The 22,203-nt window shown below is 44.9% G+C and overlaps 1 protein-coding gene and 1 long non-coding RNA gene across 2 annotated transcripts in view; one reads left to right on the top strand and one right to left on the bottom strand.

Moving 5' to 3' along the window:
* STAB2 (stabilin 2) overlaps positions 1-22,203 on the bottom strand; it is a 178,496-nt gene that overhangs the window by 77,022 nt on the left and 79,271 nt on the right. The window contains exons 20-28 of the mRNA XM_055357855.2: positions 20,091-20,177; positions 19,193-19,279; positions 18,013-18,124; positions 14,733-14,913; positions 12,799-12,892; positions 11,202-11,360; positions 5,542-5,637; positions 3,761-3,856; positions 660-707 (exon numbers count right to left, since the gene is read on the bottom strand). Of these exons, the coding sequence (XP_055213830.1) occupies positions 660-707; positions 3,761-3,856; positions 5,542-5,637; positions 11,202-11,360; positions 12,799-12,892; positions 14,733-14,913; positions 18,013-18,124; positions 19,193-19,279; positions 20,091-20,177 (960 nt within the window). The remainder of the gene's footprint in view (positions 1-659; positions 708-3,760; positions 3,857-5,541; positions 5,638-11,201; positions 11,361-12,798; positions 12,893-14,732; positions 14,914-18,012; positions 18,125-19,192; positions 19,280-20,090; positions 20,178-22,203) is intronic.
* On the top strand, positions 18,410-21,630 carry LOC134756584 (uncharacterized). Its single transcript, XR_010129406.1, has 3 exons — positions 18,410-18,499; positions 19,416-19,608; positions 19,973-21,630. It is a non-coding gene; the product is annotated as an uncharacterized lncRNA (long non-coding RNA).

Genomic DNA, 22,203 nt, shown 5'->3' with positions numbered 1-22,203 from the left:
TGTGAATAGGGTTCAGCACACCACTGGGCCAGCTCATGCCTGTGGGGTGAGACCAAGAATGAAGAGTCTAGATGAAAGTCAGCATGCTCAAGAGAGCACACTCAGTCTCTTCTTTCACCTATGCTGGGATGGGGGGTTCAGAGAGGCCCCATACAGAAGCAACAGGAAGCTGTCCTGGGGTGGGTGCTGACCAGGCATGGACTATTTGGCATGTGTCTATTTTAAGGGGATAAACCATTTGTTGCAATGGCTGGCTGGGCTTGGCAGCTCTTGTTGAGCTGAGAGTTAAGCACATATGAAGTATGTCAGATTGCAGCTATAAATCCCAAATCGAACTCGGTGAATTACAATGATGAGTCATGTTAACTTACAAAAAAGGATCCTGTGATGAATGAAGCCCCCTTTCTGCCCCCTACACACTGATGCTCAGAGCAAACCTCTGATCAATCACATCAGAGTCTTCAGGGGTGGGACCTATGCAGGAATATTTTTTAAAAATGTGTTCCATGTGGTTCCACAGTGCAGCCAGGGTTGAGAAACACTGCTCAGCACAACTGCCTACCCTCCTTACCAGCTGCATTTTCGGTTTTCTATTGTATGCATTCCAAGTTTCTAAAATATATACATTCCCAATCCTAAGTCCCAATAAATGTACTCACATTTATCCACCGGTTAAATATAGCTGCTTCGGAGAGAAATGACAATTCCTTATTCATATCGTGCAAGGGAGGGAAGAAGAGATGGGAGAGAACACAGAGAAAGAACAATGAGAAGTGCAATCACAGTGCATCTCTGGGTCACCTGCACTCAGCCTTCCTGGGGCTAGGCTCGTTGTCCTGGCCTGCCTCCCTGATGCTGATGTGAATGGGTGCTCCAGCTAGCTGCATTTCCATGCTGACAGAACCGCACATTTCTTTCACACTAAGGTGGCTTGATTATTCTCTATGGAAGTAATTCCAGGAACTTCGAATGAAGCAACAACTCAGAATTTAGGCTATAAGAACTTCCAAATCAGAATTTAGTCTGTAAGAACACGGCTACCTAGACGCTAAGTGGGGGTCACAGAGCTCAGCAAATAGCCCCCTTTCAGAGCCGTTGGTGAGTAGTGGCTCAGAACAATGGAAGCAAACCACATGGGTTTTCATGTTGGTTCTGCCATTTCCTAGTTTCCTAGGCCAGTTACCTAAAGGACCTCAATTTTCTTATCTGTAAAATGGGCATAATAAAAGCTCCAACTCACAGTTTGATAAGAGAAATAGGAGTTGTTTTTAAAGTGATTAGAGGCTGGCATGCAGTAATTTCAGTAAGTTTTAGCCCCTATTATCTTTAATTTAACCATATGGCTCTCTCTGTATATAGAGCCACCCCAATTGGTACTGGGGTGGGGTGAAGGGAAGCTATAAGATATGAAAGGGGATGTAAGATATTGAAGGGAAAAGATGGCCCTGGCTCCTCTACGACTTACAGTTGTTTAGGGGAAGTTCAGCCTTGAAAAGATAACCAACATTGCTGGCAGAGCAGTGACATTTGAAGGCGTCATAGTTTTTTTTTTTTTTAATGTCTCTAAACACAGAGTTATTAAAAAAGACTGGGTTCACTTCTTGGATCTGCCATTTACCGGCTGTGTGATCTTGGGCAAGTCACTTAACCTCTGAGAACTCAAGTGCTTTATCTGAAAATGAATATGGTAAAGCCTTGCTCCAGGGATTATGAAAATTAAGTGCATTAATATATGTGAAAATATTTTTTAAACTACTGAATACCACAAAAATGGCAATATCATGATCCTATGCAAATTTACATGAAGACAATAAGTCTCAGTGCTGACTCAACTCCATCTAGTAGTTGAGGTTATTAAGCAAGTCAATAAGCACATGTTAAAAAAGTAAGTTAGTAAGAAAGTGAATAAACACAAGAGCAGAGATGCCTCAGTAACCCCTAAGAGGGGACATTTTAAGGGAGAGGAGGGCTGAGGTGCACCTGATCTGCTGGTGGGAAGGCCAGAGTTGGGGAGGAGAGAGAGGAACATGGCAGACCTGCAGCTGGGGAGGTGGTGGCTAAACTGCAGCGGAAAGCTGTTTAGAAGAAAAACAAGTGGGCTGGGCATGGTGGCTCAGGCCTGTCATCCCAGCACTTTCAGAGGCCGAGGTATGTGAATCACTTGGAGTTTGAGGTATCTCACATGGCGAGACCCTGTCTCTATAAAAAATACAAAAATTAGCTGAGTGCGGTGATGCATTCTTGTAGTCCCAGCTACTTGGGAGGCTGAGACAGGAGGATCACCTGAACCTGGAGAGGTCAATGCTGCAGTGAGCCACAATCATGCCACTGTACCTCAGCCTGGGCAACAGAGTGAGATCTTGTCTCAACAAAAAGACCAAAAACAAGAGTGAAGTCTGTGTGGAGATACCTGGAGAGCCAAGCTGAGGACTTAATTTTGCTTTTCGTGGGAGGAGAGGGACGTCATTAAAGCAGGATTTTAGAATTTTAGGAAACAGGGTCTGTAGCTAGTGCAGAGAAAATGTTGTGATTTATGTGCCATGGTCTGCATGTCAGGAGACAGCTCCTTGGCCTGACTCGGTGAGTAGAAGGCACAGTTGACAGTGAGAGGGGAAGGGTGGAAAGGGCCCCCCAAGGGCAAGGTTCTTAGGGTGAGACTCTTAGTGCAGGCTGCGGGTCCTGGGAATTGTTAGGCTCGTGATTTCAGCAGAGAGGAGGGGCAGGAGCTCAACAGCAGGGAGTTGAATAAAAAGTAAGTGATGAGGAAATTTGTCAATTGACTTTATTTCTCATTTTGACAAATATTTATAAGCAATAGGACTGATGTAGAAAACAAGACAAAGATCATCTTTCAAGAGTTTATGGTTGTAGAGGGACAAATATCACAAGTTCTCACTGATATGCAAGAGCTAAAAACGTGGATCTCATGAAGACAGAGAGTGGATTCGTGGCTACCAGAGACCAGGAAGGGAAGGGGAGGGAGGGGATGAAAAGAAAATAAAGAATAGAAATGTATTTATTACTGCTGAACTATATACATAGAAATGGTAAAGATGGTAAATTATATACGTATATTTTACCTCAATAAATAAAAAAAAAGTTTATGGTCAAAGTAGAAAAATGTAGGAGCAATGCTGATTTAGTGTGGCCCATGCTGTACAGATAGAATGTTCTACACTGGTGGTTAAATATTTGTGCTCTGCACTTGACAGCTATCAGAGCTATCAGCTGGATTCCTCACTCTGGAGCTGAAGGGTGTTGGGCAAGTTTTGCTAAGCCTCTCAGTTTACCTGCCTGTAAAATGGGCATAATAGTAGCAGAAGGTTGTTGAGATTTAAATGGAGTGCTACTGCCTGGTAAGGACTGAGCAAGATGCCTGGCATAAAGAAGTGTGTACACACACACACACACACACACACAGCACGGGTAAGCAAAGGGTAGCCCAGACAGGAGAGCCCAGTGAACCCAGCAGAGGCCAGTTAGTTGCTCTTTAGGAAGTCTGAGAATGGAAACAGGTACAGTATCAAGAAAGAGAAGTAAGGACTGCTTGGTACACAGAAACTGCCAAAAAGCCAGCTGTCTTCAGCCTGTAGAAAACATGTGACCCACAGAGCATGTACGTCATCTGTGAGAAACAGCTTGCTTCATGTAAAATCTCCTGCAGCAAAAGATATGTCAATAGATCACTTTAAAGGCATCTTAGCTAAGAGGTTTTTAAAGGGTTTTGTCTATATTATTGAGTTCATCATCGATGACTTACCACTGCTGCGTTTCCATAGCACAGAAAGCCATCTCCTTCATAGCCCTCTTGACAAACACAGCTCCAGACACCAGAAGAAGTAGATTGACAGCTTGCCTGAGAAAACCAAGATGAAAGAAATGGTTACCCCAACAAAAACGTTAGACCTGAGTTACATCTATGAGACGACAGGCTCCATCTAAGGTGAGAACTGCAAATTTGGGGCTGAAAGATGGTAGAAGTAACCCATAGACCCTTCAGTGTTGCAGTGAAAGTCTCCTGTCTGCATGTTTGATGCAGCTATTAATCACGATTATTTATTCTCATCCCTGCCAGATTTAGCAAATAAAAAAAATACAGGATGCACAGTTAAATGAGAGTTTCAGATAAATGAGTAAGTTTGAGTATACGTTTGCCCATGCAATATTTGGGGCATACTTGTGCTGAAAGATTTTTCAACACATACTTGTGCATCTGAAATTCACATTCAGTTGGGTATCCTGCATTTTATCTGGCAACCGTATGTTGGTTCTTCCAAGCTTTGCAATGGAATGAAACTTGCAATAGCTACTCACATCTGGAATGTCAGGGCTTGGTTGGGCTTAAATCAAGCAGGAGTGTGAGAGCTCCTTCAGCTTTGCAAAATGTTCTTGAGATTCTTGAGTAACAGACACCTTGGGGGCATCTCCCTCCTCATTTTTCTTCTATCAGAGAATTAGTCCCCCAAGCCCCACCCTGCACATGTACTAGGGGTGGGCCCTGGCAGCTATGTTCATAACAACCCGACTTCTTGGCCACAATTGACTGACTCATATGTAGACACCTGCACCCAGTTGGGCCAGTTAGATCCTTTCCTCTATGATTTTGAACGGGGACATGGGGTGCTAATAAATTAGAGGGCATCACTGATGGTGGGGGAACCGTTTACCTCAAGACGTACACAGAAGCACTACAAGTTCGGGGAATGAGACAGAGGCAGAGAGAAAGAAAATGCACAGAGGGAAGTCAAATGAGAGGTCACATTGTCTCAGAGGACTGGGGAAAGAAACTGCTTAGATTCTGGTGATCCTGCTCTCTTCATGTCCTGGTTCTGGGCTCTTGGGAAGTCTAGCTATACTTCCTGCCTCTAGATTCCCAGAGCTACCCTGGGGGTCCTCCCAGCAAATTTATCTTCTGCATGGACTCTGTTACTTGGAACTCCAAACACTGTGATTAAGGCATCAGACTTCATTGGTTCCTATGTTTGGTGCTTAGCGTTCTTCTGAAAGCATAACCACCCCCAGCCCTAATACCTTTGCCTGATCTTTCAAAGTTGAGAAGCAAGGCATCATTTACCCTTGAATGGGCATTTTCACCGATAACTTGTAAAACTCTGTTGTGACATTCAAAATGGAAGTCCGGTTACCTCCTAAACTATCCTTTAAACTGTTGGTTTAGAGGTGCCAGGTTTAGCAAATAAAAATATTGAATGACTTGTTAAATTTCAATTTTAGGTGAAAAATGAATAATTATAAGTTTATCCCACACCATATTTGGGACTTACTTGTGCTTAAAGATTGTTTGTTACTTACTTCAAAATTAAATTTAACCAGAACTTCTGTATTTTACCTGGAAGTCATATGTTGGTTCTTCCAAGCTTTGGAATGAAGTAGAAGTTGCAATAACTACTCGCGTTCTGCTTAGAGATTCCCTTTTGGGGGTAAGAGATTTTGTTCATCACTAGGCCAGACAGGAAATAATCTTTCTTTCTCAAGCATTGTTTTTTTTTCTTAAGTAATGAAAACCAAGGTTAAATAACTCACCAATGGATGACATTTCCCGGTTTGTTCCAAGCATGAAGTTATTGGTTCACAGTCAATCCCATTTCCTCGAAATCCTTTCTCGCACTCACACTCATTCTATAATTTTAAGAACAGAGTCAAGGGGATTATTGAAAGCAAGTGCCTTCCATGTCTTGCCCTCACACAGCACTGAGAAACGTACTATGGAAACTGAAGCTGTTTGGCTGTCCCAGAGAACAGTGTTAATGCCTTTTGCTTGATACACTTCAGATTCTAGAGTTATTAGTCTCCATATTCTACATTACATTTTCCAATATGACAGTTTCTTGGTACTCTCTTCCTGAATTTATTTATATATTTATTTATCTTTTTTGAGATGGAGTCTCGCTCTGTCACCCAGGATGGAGTGCAATGGCATGATCTTGGCTGACTGCAACTTCTGCCTCCCGGGTTCAAGCAATTCTCCTGCCTCAGCCTCCTGAGTAGTTGGGATTACAGGCACGTGCCACCACGCCTGGCTAATTTTTGTATTTTTAGTACAGACGGGGTTTCATCATGTTGGTCAGGCTGGTCTCGAACTCCTGACCTTGTGATACGCCCGCCTCAGCCTCCCAAAGTGCTAGGATTACAGGCATGAGCCACCACGCCCAGCCTCTTCCTGAATTCTTTACTCCAGAGGGTCCTATGGAGATAGTCTCAGAGAGAACTTGGGCCCTAAAAAGCATCATATTGGATGGCCCTTCTACCTAATGAGAAAGGTTAAGCAAGCTGTGGGGTATCCACTTGGTGGAGATGCATGCATGAGGCCATTGCTAGCCTGTAAGGCACTTTGTTCAATTTAGAAACATTTGGCTCCAGCACGGTTTGCCTTTTTAAAGCAGCATTCCTCATAATTAAGGTTTGTGTCTATTTGGAAAGTCTAAAAGTTTCCAAGCCAACTAGTCCCAGCTGAGGGCAATCCTAGACACAAGGGCAGTCTCGATCCTCCCCTGGCCTGATTTCTGTAATTGTGCACAAGGGCTGACGGGAGCATCAGGAAACAAGGATGGATGTGGACACACTCAATCTGAGTCAATGAAAGAGAATGAATCCTGGGTTTTTGATCCATTCTGTTTCTTATAGAACACCACAAAGAGACCCCCCCCTCTTTCCCCATCTTCCCATCAGGATGTTTTTCAAGTTTGTCTGCAGAAAGAAGGACAGAGCAGAGAGGAGACAGATACTGTAATAGGTTGAACTGCGTTCCCTTATTCCCAAATTCATTTGTTGAAGTCCTGACCTCCAGTACCTCAGAATGCAACCTTATTTGGAAATAGGGTTGTTACGATATAATTAGTTAAGATGAGGTCATACTGGAGTAGGGTGGGCCCTGAATCCAGTAAGACCAGTATCCTTATATTAATAAAAAGGGGGCTTTGGGAGGTCAAGGCGAGCAGATCATGAGGCGAAGACATCGAGACCATCCTGCCAATGCAGAGAAACCCCGTCTCTACTAAAAATACACAAATTAGCTGGGTGTGGTGGCACACACCTGTAGTCCCAGCTACTTGGGAGGCTGAGGCAGGAGAATCGCTTGAACCCGGGAGGTGGAGGTTGTAGTGAGCCGAGATCGCACCATTGCACTCCAGCCTGGCAACAGAGCGAGACTCTGTCTCAAAAAAAAAAAACAAAACAAAACAAAAAAAAAAGTAGGGGGGAATTTGGAGACAGATACACCCACAGGGAGAACAGCATCTGAACGTGAAGGCAGAGATCAGGGTGATGTGTCCACAAGCCAAGCAACACCAAGGATTTTCAGCAAAGCACCCGAAATTAGGAGAGAGGCATGGAACAGCTTCTTCACAGCTCTCAGATGGAAACAACCCTGATGACACCTTGATCTCAGACCTCCAGCCTCTACAACTGTGAAACAATACATTTTTGTTGTTCTATGCCACCTAGTTTGTGGCACTTTGTATGGCAGCCCCAGAAAGCTAATACAGACACCAAGGCATTTTTTTTCCTTTTCTCAAGTGCAATCTGCCAACTCAAGTGCGTCAAAAATGAATGCGATCATTTACTGAGTGCTTGGCAAGACATAAGACTGCAGTGAGTTTTTTCATAATTAAGACTCCTGGAGCCACATTTTAAAGCTAATTTTCTCCAGACCCATGAGCAGGCTCTGCTGTCAGAGAAATCAGAAAGATAAATAGGAAAGCAGTCCTCAGATGCTGTGGAACAACCAGACCATGGGACTTACCCTATGTGGCTTTTACAACATTTATCACTTTAGCGTTATACATAGGTTTGTCTGTCGCCTCACACAAGATCGCATTTCTTCAAGTCTGGCTGAGGGCCCTGGCCACGGTAATCACTTATCCTCACCACTGAGCTTAGTGGCTGAGTGGGTGTAGGCACTTGAGAAGTGTTGGATGAATGAGCAAATGAATAGATATGGGAACATCTGTTTCGTCTGGCCAGCATCTGTTCTCTCACTTTCTGGAAACTACACGCCATTTGGCTCTGGGGACACCATCACTCCCCCTCTCCTAGTCCACATGATAAAATGTGGCTGATTCCTCCACCCCAGGGTGGGGTGCAGGGCCTTGGCCTGTGCTTATCACTGCATCTTCCATCCTGGGCTTCCCCAGCCTGATTTCTGTAATTGTGCACAAGGGCTGATGGGAGTGGTAGGAAATGAGGATGGGTGTGGATGCACTCAATCTGAGTCAATGAAAGAATGAATCCTGGCTTTTTGGAGGAAGTTACCAGAAAATGTACTCCATTCTGCTTAAGAGTTGCGATGGTATAAATTGGAAGTGGCCGGAGGTCATCCCTCACCCCAGGAACCTGGGAAGAAGCTGAGCCGAGAAACAGACCCTTTATGCTGCCTTCTGAGCCCTGAATCATGTTGTACCAGCAGCTAGATCCATATATGGACTTTAGAGTCACGTGGGCCAAAACATTCTCTTTTCTTTTTAAACCAGCTTTTTTTTTCTTCTTAAGAATCAAAGTAAATATATGTATAAGAAAATGTATCATTTTAACCATTTAAAAATGTATAGTTAAGGGGCATTAAATACATTCACATTCGTGTACAACCATCATCACCATCCTTCTCCAAACTTGTTTTCATCTTCCCAGACTGAAACTCCAGACCCGTTACACAATAACTCCTTGTTCCTCTCCCTACTCTAGCTCCCGGCAGCCACCATTCTCCTTTCTGTCTCTATGAACCTGACTATTCTAGGAACCTCAGAGCAGTGGAATCACACAGTATTTGTCCTTCTGTCTCTGGCTTATTTCACTTAGCAACACATCTTCAAGGTTCACCCATGTTGCAGCATGTGTCAGCATTTTCTTCCTTTTTAAGGCTGATTGCTATTCCATTGTATACATATACCACGTTTTGATTATCCATTAATCTGCCAATGGCCATTGGCTTGTGTTCATCTTTTGACTACTATGAATAATGCTGCTATGAATACGGGTGCTTAAATATCTGCTTGAGTCCCGCTTTTGATTCTTTTGGGTGTATACCCAGAAGTGGAACTGCTAGAGCATATGCTTATTCCATTTTTAATTTTTGGGGGGAATTGCTGTGCTGTTTTCCATAGCAGCTGTACCATTTTACACTTCCACAAGTAATTGAGTTTTCTGTTATAACTGAAAGATTTCTCCCTGACACAGATTTTCTATCCCTGTCCCATTGCCAACTGTCACTCCCCGAGAAGCACCTTCTGTGGTCTATTGAAATAGTTTACCCTAGCTGTAAACAGACATGTCAACGTTGAGGCTTTGCCTGGGTGTAGTGTGCTTCTATCTCCCACCAGTTTTCAAGAGCGGGAGGTGGGCTAGGGTGAGAGCATGCCATGCTGTTAGCTAAGCAGTTCCACCTTTTAACCCTTGCTCCTAATCATGTTGACCCCCCCCCCCTTTTTTTTTTGATACAGAGTTTTGCTCTTGTTGCCCAGGCTGGAACGCAATGGCACGATCTCAGTTCACCGCAACCTCCACCTCCCAGGTTCAAGCGATTCTCCTGCCTCAGCCTCCTGAGTAGCTGGGATTACAGGCATGCACCACAATGCCCGACTAATTTTTAGTAGACACGGGGTTTCTCCATGTTGGTCAGGCTGGGCTCGAACTCCCGATCTCAGGTGATCCTCCTGCCTTGGCCTTCCAAAGTGCTGGGATTACAGGTGTAAGCCACGGTGCCCGGCCCATGTTGACCACCTTTTAACCCCCTGTGGGGGTCTCTTTGGAAACAGTTCTGTATAGATCACTAACTTTGGTAGTTATGAGCTCCCAGAGGAGCTCCAACACTTCTGACTGTCTCTGCACAAGTGTCCAGCCCTGCACTGGCCCGCCGGACTGATGTTCCATCACTCATTCCTAGCAGAATGGAGGAGTGAGTGGGAATGATGCCTAAAGCCACAGACGGAGGCCCTAAAAACTTCTTGGATGTTTTTAAATAAGGCAGATTGGCTGGGCATGGTGGCTTACGCCTGTAATCCCAGCACTTTGGGAGGCCGAGGCAGGTGGATCACCTGAGATCGGGAGTTTGAGACCAGCCTGACCAACATGGAGAAACCCTGTCTCTACTAAAAATACAAAAACAAAATTAGCCGGGCGTGGTGGTGGGTGCCTGTAGTCCCAGCTACTCGGGAGGCTGAGGCAGGAGAATGGCATGAACCCAGAAGGCAGAGCTTGCAGTGAGCCAAGATCGTGCCACTGCACTCCAGCCTGGGCGACAGAGCGAGACTCCATCTCAAAAAATAAAATAGGGCAGATCTCCATTTGTCTGGGTAAATTCCTCCATGAAGGAAAGGGAAGGTAGGAGGTAGGCTTTAATATCTCATCAAGTTCCACTACAAGCTCTGGGTTTCTCTGATTATTAAGTTGTGCACAGAAATGAGAGGTCTGAGAACCAAAAGGCTCGGGGTCAAGTGGGAGATATCATGGTGAGCAAGGTTAGGCTTTCCTCAAACAGAGCCATCATCATGGGAAGAAATATATTTCTCAAAGAGCAGAAAATAATTTGTAGGTCTTTAAAAAAGTTCAGCCTAAAACATAAAAGTGAGAAACTGTATCAAGATTCAAAAGATAAGGGGGTTGATTTAAAATCCTGGTTCCCATCTTCCGTGCGTTCTGCCTCCTTAGCCTTGTATTATAAACACACCTGTTGGTCCTACCTGTGGAAAGAGGTGGAAGCAGGTGGGGATGGATGGGGGAAGGGAGCCTTATCAGTCGTCTCTTTTTCCATTGCCACAATCCTAGTGTAGTTGGTAGCCCCTCCCCTGGAGCTGCTTAATTTTTAAGCTGTAGCCTTCTCTGCCTTGTCCTCCATTAAATGACAGTGAGTGAAAGTGATCAATATACTGCAGAGCTATAGAAATATAAGGTTGGTCCAGGGTGGTGACTAAGAGGGCAGCCCTGGAGTCAGACTGGGTGCAAATCTTGCACTATTATTTATTTTCTATGTGATTTATGCAAATAGCTTCTCATTGCCTCAATTTCCTTTTCTATAAGATGGGATAATAATACATCATAGGTTTGTTGTGGCAATGAACCCATGTTCACTGCCACGAATGGTTGAAAAAAGCTGTAGTAAGTTCTAGCCAAAGTACTTCTGTGTCCTGAGGGGAAAGAAAAGTCACTGCAGGATTCCTGCTTTCTCTTTGCTCTCATGACATCCTACCTACCTGCCCGGGACCCACATACAAACAGGTTGCGTTGTCGTGGCAGCCGCCTGCACTAGGCAGCAGGCAGTTGTTGATCTCCAAGCAGTCTCTCCCATTCCCCGTCCAACCCTGCTGACACACGCAGGTGTGGGTGCCCGTGCCAGTTTTGATGCATTCTGCCTGCAGGAGGAAAAGAAAAAGCAAAGCCTCTGAATCCTCAGTCCAGCCACATGATTCCAAAAATAAGAATTTCCAGACATATGTTCCAGAAACACATATTTGCATTGAGTGAGGTGGAAATGCTTAATTTACATTGAGATTCATGAAAAGATTAGGTCATTTAAAGAACAAAATTGCTTGGAACTGGCCAGCTCATGGCCACTGACATCACTGTGTTAGTTATTAAGCCAGGGACTGTTTATACTGTTTTGCAGGTGTAAACCATCATCTTGAGGAAAGTATTGTTATTATCTCTATTTTACAGCTAAGGAAACAGGTGTTGCCCAAGGTCATGCAGCTATAAAAAGGCATGAACCCAGGCCTGTATAATGTGGGAACCCAAACTCCACTATAACAGCTCCCGGGCCTCTCAGGAGGAGCCTCGCCAGGAGGCTGGAGGACAAAATGAGAAGGAGAGAGGGATACAAGATACGGTGTTGAGCTGAGGCTGAGGGGGATGGGGTTGGGATGGGGCTCGCTCAAAGGGAATCAAAGGAATCTGTAGGCTGGGGTCAGGTGGTTTCATCTAGATTTTATCCTCAGAGCCAGAGGAAATTACTGAAGGGGCTTAAACCTGAAAAACATGATCTGATTCACTTCAAGCCACTCTGGCTGTGAGTGGACAATGCACTGTGGGTAGATAAGAGGAAGCAAAGAAACCAGTTACTAAACCATAGGTAAGGAATGAAGGTGACTAGGGTCAGGTGGGGGTGGTGATCATCGAAGGGAATTAGTGAAAGCAATGGTAGGTTCTGGATACACCCCTACCAACAGCAGAACTTAGTCGCTTGACTCCCCTAGATCCCAGTTTCCTAATCAAGTAAAATGATCACTTGAGCCCAGGAGTTCGAGGCTGCAGTGAGCTATGATTTCACCACTGTGCTCCAGCCTGGGTAACAGAGTGAGACCCTGTGTCAAAATAAAATAAAAATTCAAGGTTTAAGCACAAATGCTTCATCCATATGAAAAGTGATCAGACATTGACCTGTGGAATGTCTTTCCTCAGGATTTCCCAAAAAACCCAAACAATCAACTGAAAAAAGCCAACAAGAAACCAGGCAGGGCTGGGCGCGGTGGCTTAGGCCTGTAGTCCTAGCACTTTGGGAGGCCAAGGTGGGCAGATCACGAGGTCAGGAGTTTGAGACCAGCCTGACCAACATGGTGAAACCCTGTCTACTAAAAATACAAAAATTAGCCGGGGTGGTGGCACGTGCCTGTAATCCCAGCTACTCGGGAGGCTGAGGCAGGAGAATCGCTTGAATCTGGGAGGCGGATGTTGCAGTGAGCCAAGATTGTGCCATTGCACTCCAGCCTGGGCGACAGAGCGAGACTCTGTCTCAAAAAGAAAAAAAAAAAAAAAAAGAAACCAGGCAGGGTGGAAATGAAGACCAGTACTCACATTGCGGCTACAGCCTCCTGGAGTTAGTCCTGTGCAAGGGTCCATCTCAGAACACACAGTTCCATCTCCTTCATATCCTGCCTTGCAAATACAACTGCAAAGGAGAGTGTGCAATATCAGCCCCAGAATAAGCACCAACGACCCAGAAGAGAGCCAGCCAGCTAGAGATGAGCCAGTTCCTGGCCAAATGGCTCCATCGTTTGCTCCTGTGGAGGAAGCCAGCGCTCAAATGTGGTCGGGGTACTTCTGGGATCTGTAATCAGATACACCTGGGTGGAAATGAAGCCCGCCCACTTCTTAGCAGTTGTGTGACACTGCACGAGTCCCTTAACAACTGAGAGATCTTATTTCTCATGAGGAAAATGGGCCTAATACCTCCCATATAAGGCTGAAGGTTAAATGAGCAAATGCACACTGAGCGTTTAGCAGAGCGCTTGCAGATCATAAATCTCAACACCCGACAGTGTCTCTGCTCTTATTTTACCAGAACCTGCCTTTTTATAAGTCTTCCTGCTCAATACTAATTATTACCTCTGGTTCAGCAAAGAAGAGTTCTACTCTGTCTTCTATGCAACAACTCTTAAAATATTTGAAAATGACAATCAGGTGAGACTTATCCTCTCCCATTCTCTGGCCCCTCAGAGGATTTTTCCCCCAACACCACATTTTCAAGTGCCTCTTCTGTGAGCTGACTTGGTTTCTTGACCCATTACCTTTCCAGACGCTCCTCTCAAAATGTTCCGTGATGACACTTTTACTATTAAAGGTGGCCCATTCATTCATCTATTCAACCAATATTTGTTGAGTGGCCTATGATAGATGCTGGGGACATTGTACCCCCAGGTCTTACTGCAAATTCAGTCATACATGCCTTACAAAAATTAAAAAAATATATATTTCATGTATCAAGCTTCCTACAGGAACAAAATACATTATCTAGTGTCCAAATGAAGAAATAGGTTGATCTGTTCCAATAATGTTTGATTTACCTAAGGCAATATAGTTCATACAGACCCATGCCGACAGTCCTCTGTGGATGATTTCATAGGTTTCAGGGGTAATTTTGATTACACGTAGTTTTGCCTTATGCACCGATATAGATCCTAACTCCTTAGGAAAAGGCATTTCTATTGTACAACTGTGGAAAAGAGACAGTCTCTTGTCTCATATAGCCTATAGTCTAGTGGGAGAGGCAGACCAAAACAAATAACTATGTAAACAAAAATTAAGAAAAGCGGTGCAAGAAGAGGACCAAGAATTCCAGACATCCTCTGCATTTCCCAGGATAATTTAGGTGGTTACTGCCTTGGAGCTAGGTATTTCCAGAGAGGCAAATTTCCTCTGGCATTTTCCCCCTCAAACCCACTGCAGAATGCTAGACAGTATTAAGGAAACAAATGGCAACCTATTGATTAAAGACCCAATTTCCTGCAAGATGCCTTTAACAGGGGAGCAATTATTAATAGCCTTAAAAAGTAAAGGTGTCTTCAAAGGTTAGAAAGTTGGTGGACAAATCTTCATTTCTTTCATATGTGGTGATAATAATTATCGTTTCCATAATGGAACATCTTTGATGTGATAGCCCTGGTGCTAGGTGATTTTGCATTGAGTTCTGCTAATCTCCACAACTGCCCTGCTTGGTAGGTATCATCATCCTCACTGTACTGTTGAGGAAAGTGAGGTTCAGAGAGGTTAAGTAACTTGCCCACAGTCACACAGCTGGTAAGTTTCAAAGCAGGGAGTGCTGCAATTGAAACCCAGCTCAGACTGAGGTTCTTTTCACAAACGCCACACTGTCAGCTGGAGATAACAGGCCTCAGTTCAGAGTTCAGATATGGGTTGGCTCCGTCTACAGGTAACACAGTGTCATTAAGTGCCATCCCCTTACACTTAATGACTCAGCGTCATTAAGGGCCATTCCCTCACAGACCTACCTGGCTGTCCCATTGCTGTATTCACAGGTGGCGTGGATGTGACAGAACTGCACGTAGGGCCCACAGGCTGAGGTCTGCTTATCACAGAGTCTCCCGGCAGAGCCGTCTCTGCATGTGCCAGTGAGGCAGGCCCCATCACTGTCTATCCTGTTATCGCATGTTCCGTGAACGCACAGGCATTCTGAAAGAGGAGAAGGAGGGACATCCGTCCAGGCCTTGGGGACAAGCCAAGCACTGAGGCAGAGCACCCTGGAGGACAGGGACCACCTCTTCTCACCCCCCACTCACTCTTGTCAAAGCAGAATCGGGGCTGAGCCGGGAGAAGACTTAGGCTGCTATTTCTTGGAGTCTCAAGTGTTCTCAGAGTGCCTGGGACAGCCCTGGAGAGCTTGCTTGTCCCACCCAGGAGGGGAAGAACTTGGTGTCAGAACTCCTTTAAGGCTGAGCATGGTGGCTCATGCCTGTAATCCCAGCACACCGGGAGGCTGACGTGGGAGGATTGCTTGAGCCCAGGAGTTTGAGACCAGCCTGGGCAACATGGCGAAACCCTGTCTCTACAAAAAACACAAAAATTAGCCGGGCATGATGGTGTGTGCTTGTGGTCCCAGTTACTGCAGAGGCTGAGAGGTGGGAGGATCACTTGAGCCCAGGAGGTTGAAGCTGTAGTGAGCTATGACTGCACCTCTGTACTCCAGCCTGGTCAACAGAGTGAGACCCTGTCTCAGAAACAAAACAAAACAGAAAAAAAAAAAAAGAACTCCTTTTTATCTATATGTGTGTGGGGTGTGGGGAAGAGGATGTGACGCTTTGAAAGAGGCCAAGGAACTCCATTTTCAACTACTTCCTGGTTGGAGAGTGTAGCCTGGAAATTTCTCACCTTTCATGAAGATATTCTGGAATAAATAGAAGTGATCTCCCATGCTGGCAGGGCTCCTGATAAGTAGCTAATATGTTTGTTTTTCACTCTATCACATCAAACCAATGATAACCAATAGGCGATATTTGGGCACTGACTTCATTCAAGGCACTGGGTCAGCCTTCCACATGCACCATCTCATTAATAGTCACCAGGCCCAGAAGGTAGGTACTTTTATATCCCCCATTTTTCAGATGAGGAAGCTGAGGCCCAGAGAGAGGAAGCAAGTTGCCCAACTTGCTGCTAAATTCCCAGGCAGAAACTTAAACCAGGATTCAAAGTCCATTTCTGTTCGTGACTGTGTAAACACCGTAGATCATTATATGAACTGGCATTTCCATATCACTGTTATCATTTTAAACCTTAGCTGCTGAATTTGCTTTCAATTGTAGGTATTTAAAAATTGTAACACGGGCCACCTCATCAGACTCAGGTTCCTATGCATGTGAAAGTGGAAAGAAGGACATGGAGATTTTCAAAGGCACCTGGCAAGGATTGGGGGGGCTTGGAAAATGATCAGAAATAAAGGAATCTGGAGTTTCGCCCCAGAAGGGACTCATGGGAGAGGAATTCGTGTGGGTGCTTGGAGCCATGATCCAGGAAAGAGAACAACACAAGTGAGCGGGGCTTGAAAATCACAGCCAGACTTAAAGCAAAAAAGAATTGTTATACAATTTTAGGGAAGTCAGCATTTAATTTGCAAGGTACGAGACCCCTGTATGAGACTGTGCACAGCCGTAGCCCTGGATTGAGAGGTGTGACAGCTGGAAGCCCATCGCCCCATCCCAGCCTTGGTGTCCTGCCCGGCTGGCCTCAGACAAATGCCAACATTGTCAGGCCTTGGGATAAACCCTGATTTTTTTCTTCCTCTAATATGGAAATCTAATTTGGCAAAAAGAACATTGGAAAGGGTTCAGCAACCTCGACCCTGATGTGCTCTGCTTTCCCATCCATCCTGAGAGTTATTTGTGAAGATCAAATAAGGTAGGAGAGCGGAAGGGTTGTGTGTTTCATAGGAAATGTGTGGAGTTAGTAGCGACAGTAAGAGGAGCGGCTTTGCTTATTGATGACTTGCTCAGTGCAAGCTCTGTGCCAAAAGCCCGAAATTATGGTCTAATTTAATCCTGTCAGCAAACTATAATGTAGGTACCACTATTATCTTCATTTTATAGGTGAAGAAATAGCCGTTTTCTGAGATCAGACGGTTGGTAGGCTGGAGTCTGGGGACTTCAGGATGGTCTGACTCCACTACGAGCTGTTAGCTTAGAAATATATGTCAAAAATATACATATGCTTATTTAAATATATACAGGATGTCATTTTAAAGAACAGAATGAGGGAATGCATCTTCTGAGGTTGCATAACTTTATTTTTTTCAATGCCTATTGTGGTGGAACTTTCTACATGTTCTACAAGCTTCTTGATATTTATGTCACTGTACTTAGACTAACAGCAACAACAATAGATAAAAATAGTGAGATAATAACATTTGTGGCACATGTTTTGTACTAGGCATGGTTCTAAGGCAAGCAGTTTCCATTTATAAGTTGTACTAACTTTAAAAGACACTTGCTATTTTCATCATCCCCATTTTACAGATGAAGAAACTGAGGCCTAGAGAAGTATAGTAACTTGCCCAAGGCCACAGGCCTTGCAAATAAAGGAGCTGATGGAAGAGGTCTGCCTGAAAGGTAGGGAGTGAATCTGATTCTTTTTTTTTTTTTGAGATGGAATCTCACTGTCACCCAGGCTGGAGTGCAGTGGCTCAATCTCAGCTTACTGCAACCTCTGCCTCCTGAGTTCAACCATTCTCCTACCTCAGCCTCCAGAGTAGCTGGGATTACAGGCACCTGCCACCACACCCTGCTAATTTTTGTATTTTTAGTAGAGATGGGGTTTTGCTATGTTGGTCAGGCTGGTCTCAAACTCCTGACCTCAAGTGATCCACCCACCTCAGCCTCCCAAAGTGCTGGGATTACAGGTGTGAGCCACTGTGTCTGGCCTGAATCTGTTTCTTGATATAGAGCCCGCTATCACTTCAAGAATGTGGAGAAACCTTGGAGAGTGGTCTTCAAAGTGTGCTTCCCAGACCAGCAGTGTTGGTGCCCCCTGGGAACTTGTTAGAAATGCAAATTCTGAAGACCCATTGGGGCCTAGTGAATCAGAAACTCTGCAGGTGGGGCTCAGGGATCAGCCCTCTGACACACGCTCCAGTTTGAGAACCAAAGCTTAATGAATGATCTGTGATGATGGCGTAACCCAAGCAAAGGGGTCCTGAGACACCAGCCCTGCACCAGCACCCTGCTGCAGCACGAGAGGGAACCTTGCTTAGGAGTGGAAGGAAGCTCTGGAAGTGCCACTTACTTTTGTTACACCGAGGTCCGTATTTATTGGGATCAGAGCAGAACTGACACTGGGAGCCTTGGAAGCCCTCCTCGCAAATGCATGTCCCGTTGCCGCCGAGGCTATCTGCACACTGGGAGCAAAGGCAGGGCCCATGGGCCATTAGGACACATAGTTCTCAGGTGTTTTCATTTCATGGCCTGACTTCTTTGAATTCAGATTAAATCCCACTTGACATGACCCTCTGGGACTCCTCGTGGAAAGTGGAGTCATGTGATATCAGGGAGGCTGCTAAAGCAGTGCCGAGCTTGGGAATCCCAAGCCAGGATTTAGAACTTTAAGGGAAGTCACTCAAGGGGGCATCACAATGCTGAACTGGGAACCTTTCAACAATGCTTAAGGGATAAGTGATAAGACAGGGGCCTCCAGAATGAGTGACTAGCCTCCCTTTACAGTCTCACCTGCTCAGCTCTGTGACTCCAAACTGCAGTGTTTTCTCTCTTCAGTGGTAAACATATTTGCCTCCCACCTCTCTAGCCCTGGCAAGGTCATATGTATGCTGATTGACATCAGTGTTGGGTGTGGGCCCTTTCTAACCCTTGGCCGCAGTCATTACTACTGGCCTCTCCCTATTCTCCTTGTCCGCATGGTGTCCCCACTCACGGCTGATACTTTCCCCTTGAAAAAGCCATGTTTTAGAGGTGGGTTTATTAAATGCACAGATGTATAATTTCCCTGTATGAACCACAGCTACTTTTGCCTCCAAGCTAGATGAGTTAAGTTTCGGCTGTTACATTTCACTAGGTTTTGCTCATAGGTTCAAAAAAGCAATCAGGAGGCAGAGCTATTTTTTAACTATCATAAAATCTTAGTTCTGGAAGGAGTCTTGAAGATCAATGCAGGTCAACCCTGATATCTCCCACAGGAGGAACGTGAGGCCCAGAGATCCTTGTTGAGTTACCCAACGTCCTGCAGCCCGCAATAGAGAAGCAGACTAGAGGCAACATTACCAGAATCTCTCTCTCCCATCCCCCATCCCAGACCCAGATCCTTCTACTGCAGACACCTGCTGTTCTTTTAGTAAGGGGTCATTTCTTTTGCTTCCTGGGAAGAGTAGCTGGCATTATATCACATTTTGGTTTAGAAGTTTTAAAAATTATTGTTTGATTTGACTTATGGAAAGCCAGTCTTCAGTATTCACCTGTCCATTTCCTGAGCATGGATTTGAGAAGCCTCCTGGACACTGGTTGCAGTCAGGTCCATAGAAGCCTTTGCAGCACTTTGGAATCTGAAAAACAAAATGCGTGTTCCCCTTTGAACCCCCAAGTAGAGCACCAATTCCTCAAAGGGGATGCATTTTAATTTCCATTATTATACTAAGCCATATTCGCCTCTCCTTATGAGGTTGCCCTTTTCTTTGGCAGTTGATGGCATGGCTAGTGCTCAGTCATCTGGTCACCACAACTCTACTGAGCCCCTCCCCTGGGTGCTGGACTGGCTCTAACACTGTGCAAATGGACAGAGGAAGGCTCATGCTTGTGGAGCCAACGTTCTAAGTTGGGGAAGAGTCAATGTATGAATTTTAAAAATAGTAAAACAAGAACATTTCAGAGAACGGTGAGTGCTGGGAAAACAAAGTATTATCATCCAGTGGTGGCAGGTAGGGCCAGAAGTCAGGTGGGTACTAGGGAGGCCACTGCAGATTGGTGGTGACAGTGCTGGTTAATGGAGACACTGAAGATGAGTTAGCCTCAGGGAAATCTGGAAGAGCATTCAGAGGGAAGGAATGGCAAGTGTGCATGCTCTGAGGTAGGAATGGGGGTGAGAGGCAGGTCAGAGCCACAGGCAGAGGGTGGGCCATGTGGGGAAGTGTTAAGAGTGTGATCTGTGTTAAGAGGGTAGGGAACCATGGGAGGCTGTGATGCAGGAAAGGACAGAGTCTGGCCACCATATGAAGAATCTACCTTTGATTCCTCTGCAGGAAGACAACAGCAAGCACGGGCCACCTGTGACCACGTGGACCCTAGGACCCAAGAGCATGGCCCTGGAGCTGCCTGGCCCTACTGGCCTAGACTGGGCCTCGGCCACACGCTCCTCACCTTCACAGTGGCATTGCAGTACCGGGCACAGCCGCTCTTCAGGCTCCCAAACCTGCCACTGTAGACACATGTGTGTGTGAAGAGTGCCTGGAGAAAGCCAAGGAGGGAAAGCATGGCAGTCAGCATGTTTAGGTCCTCCAGGCACTGCACACCCTCTGCAGACACTTGCCATTGTACTTCCATTTCACCACTGACGTCAGGAGAGAGTGCTGGACCACACCAGCAGACCTGGGTCTACATCAGAGCTTGGACACCCTTTTTTAGGCCTGTTCCCTTGTTGGTGGAATACAGGCCAGAGTTTGCATCATCCATGGCCCACAGATCTTTATTCCCTCTTCCATGCCACAGCAGATGTCTCTAAGCAGAAAATATTTTCTGTTCATTCTGGATATGGTCTAGTTTCCCCTTCCGATCTATAGCCATCCCTAAGATCTCCTACAGAGACATTTTGGAGCCCCCAAAGGGTCTATCTACACTTCATTGAAAGGTTTGCCAAACAAATTTGTGATAGTCTGAGTTTTTCTCTTAGGAGTGGGGCAGATTTATATGCATCCTTCCATTCTAACCAACGATGCCCACTCATAATTATCTAGAACTCGTGTTTACTGAGAACCTTTTATGGGCCAGACACATTGCACAGATGAGTTCATCGATCTTCAATTCTATGTGGATGTTTTTCATGCCATTTTTTATAGATAAGGAAACTGAGGCCCAGACAGGTTAAATCATTTTTTCCAAGAAACACTGATAGTCAGTATAAGGTCTAGAGAGTGGGTCTTATCACGTACAGACTTTAGGATCACAGTCATGTAGCCTCTGTGGGCCTCAGCTGCCTAATTTATAAAATATCAAGAAAATATTGATGAGACAATAATGCTGATTTCAAGTTTTGTCACGAGAATTTAGTCTCTGGTTCAAATTTTGTTTTAGATAATTGTTGATGTCAAGCTTACCCCTTCATCTTAGGCTCTTGCTCAAGAAGACAGCAATGAGACTTTCCTAGGCTATAAAAATCCTAAAATATTAGCTATATGAAGGAATTCTGAGGTCACTGAGGAAGGAGCACTGCAGTCCTTTTGCTGGGAATCTCAGGGTAATTAACCAGGTGTGGGTCACAGGATTCCCGGGATGGGTAATTTGAGGGCTTACTTTTGGCTCCTACCCATGTGTCTAATTTCCCTTTCTTTTCCCTCTTCCTTCTCTTTCCCTGGGCTGAGGCAACCATAGCAACCATAGAATGGTGATTAAACATGCAGAACAAATCATGCTTCTGCCACATCAGCTGTGTGACCTTGTACAAGGTAGTTTACGTTTCCTTGCCTTAGTGCCCTAATCATACATTGGTTATGGTGATAATATACCCACCTCGTGGGGCTGCTGCATAAAGCATTTAGAACAATGTCTGGCACACAGCAATCACTGTGACACCAGCCAACACAATTTCCTCTTCTCCTCCCTCTCACATTCCCTGGTTGACAGCATCCTGAAGGATTCAGGGGTAATGCCTTTGTTAAGCAAAATAAATATCTGAACACCTGCACCTATTTAATTTTAATGTTTTGCTTTACTAAATACTTCACAATAGAATCACATTAAAGAGCTCATAACCTTCCCTAGTGATCTATTCTAGTGTTTAATGCCACTTCTCGTTGGTAAGTTCTTTCTTATGATAAACTTATAGGCAAAAATTTCTATCATCATTTTTGCCTTAGAACACTTTGCTTTTTACCACCAATAGAGTCCTTGGCATATGAATGATAGGTCGTTGCACAACTGTTTTCCTTTTTAGATGGAGCTTCTCAGATAAAAGCAAAATGAAATGATTTCTTATTCATCCTCATGCCTCTGGAAGCAAGCACTATGTCTGATATATGATCAATCCTCAATAAATGTGTACAGAATTCAATTAAACTTGGAAGCTTTTGATAGTCCCAGTATTATTTTCTTGTATGTCTCTGCAGAAGAGTGCTTGGGAAGAACAAATATTAGGACTTGTTTACAGACAGTTCTGCACAATATGCCAGTACCACCCAAAAGTGGACATCTATAATATTACAGTCCCAAAAGGGAAGAAGTAGATGGGAACTGAGTGCCTTCTTGATTTAGATATTGT

Source organism: Gorilla gorilla, chromosome 10 (genome assembly GCF_029281585.2).
Source record: "Gorilla gorilla gorilla isolate KB3781 chromosome 10, NHGRI_mGorGor1-v2.1_pri, whole genome shotgun sequence".
In the NCBI taxonomy this organism is placed as follows: domain Eukaryota; kingdom Metazoa; phylum Chordata; class Mammalia; order Primates; family Hominidae; genus Gorilla; species Gorilla gorilla.
This window is presented reverse-complemented; position numbering and strand designations above follow the sequence as displayed.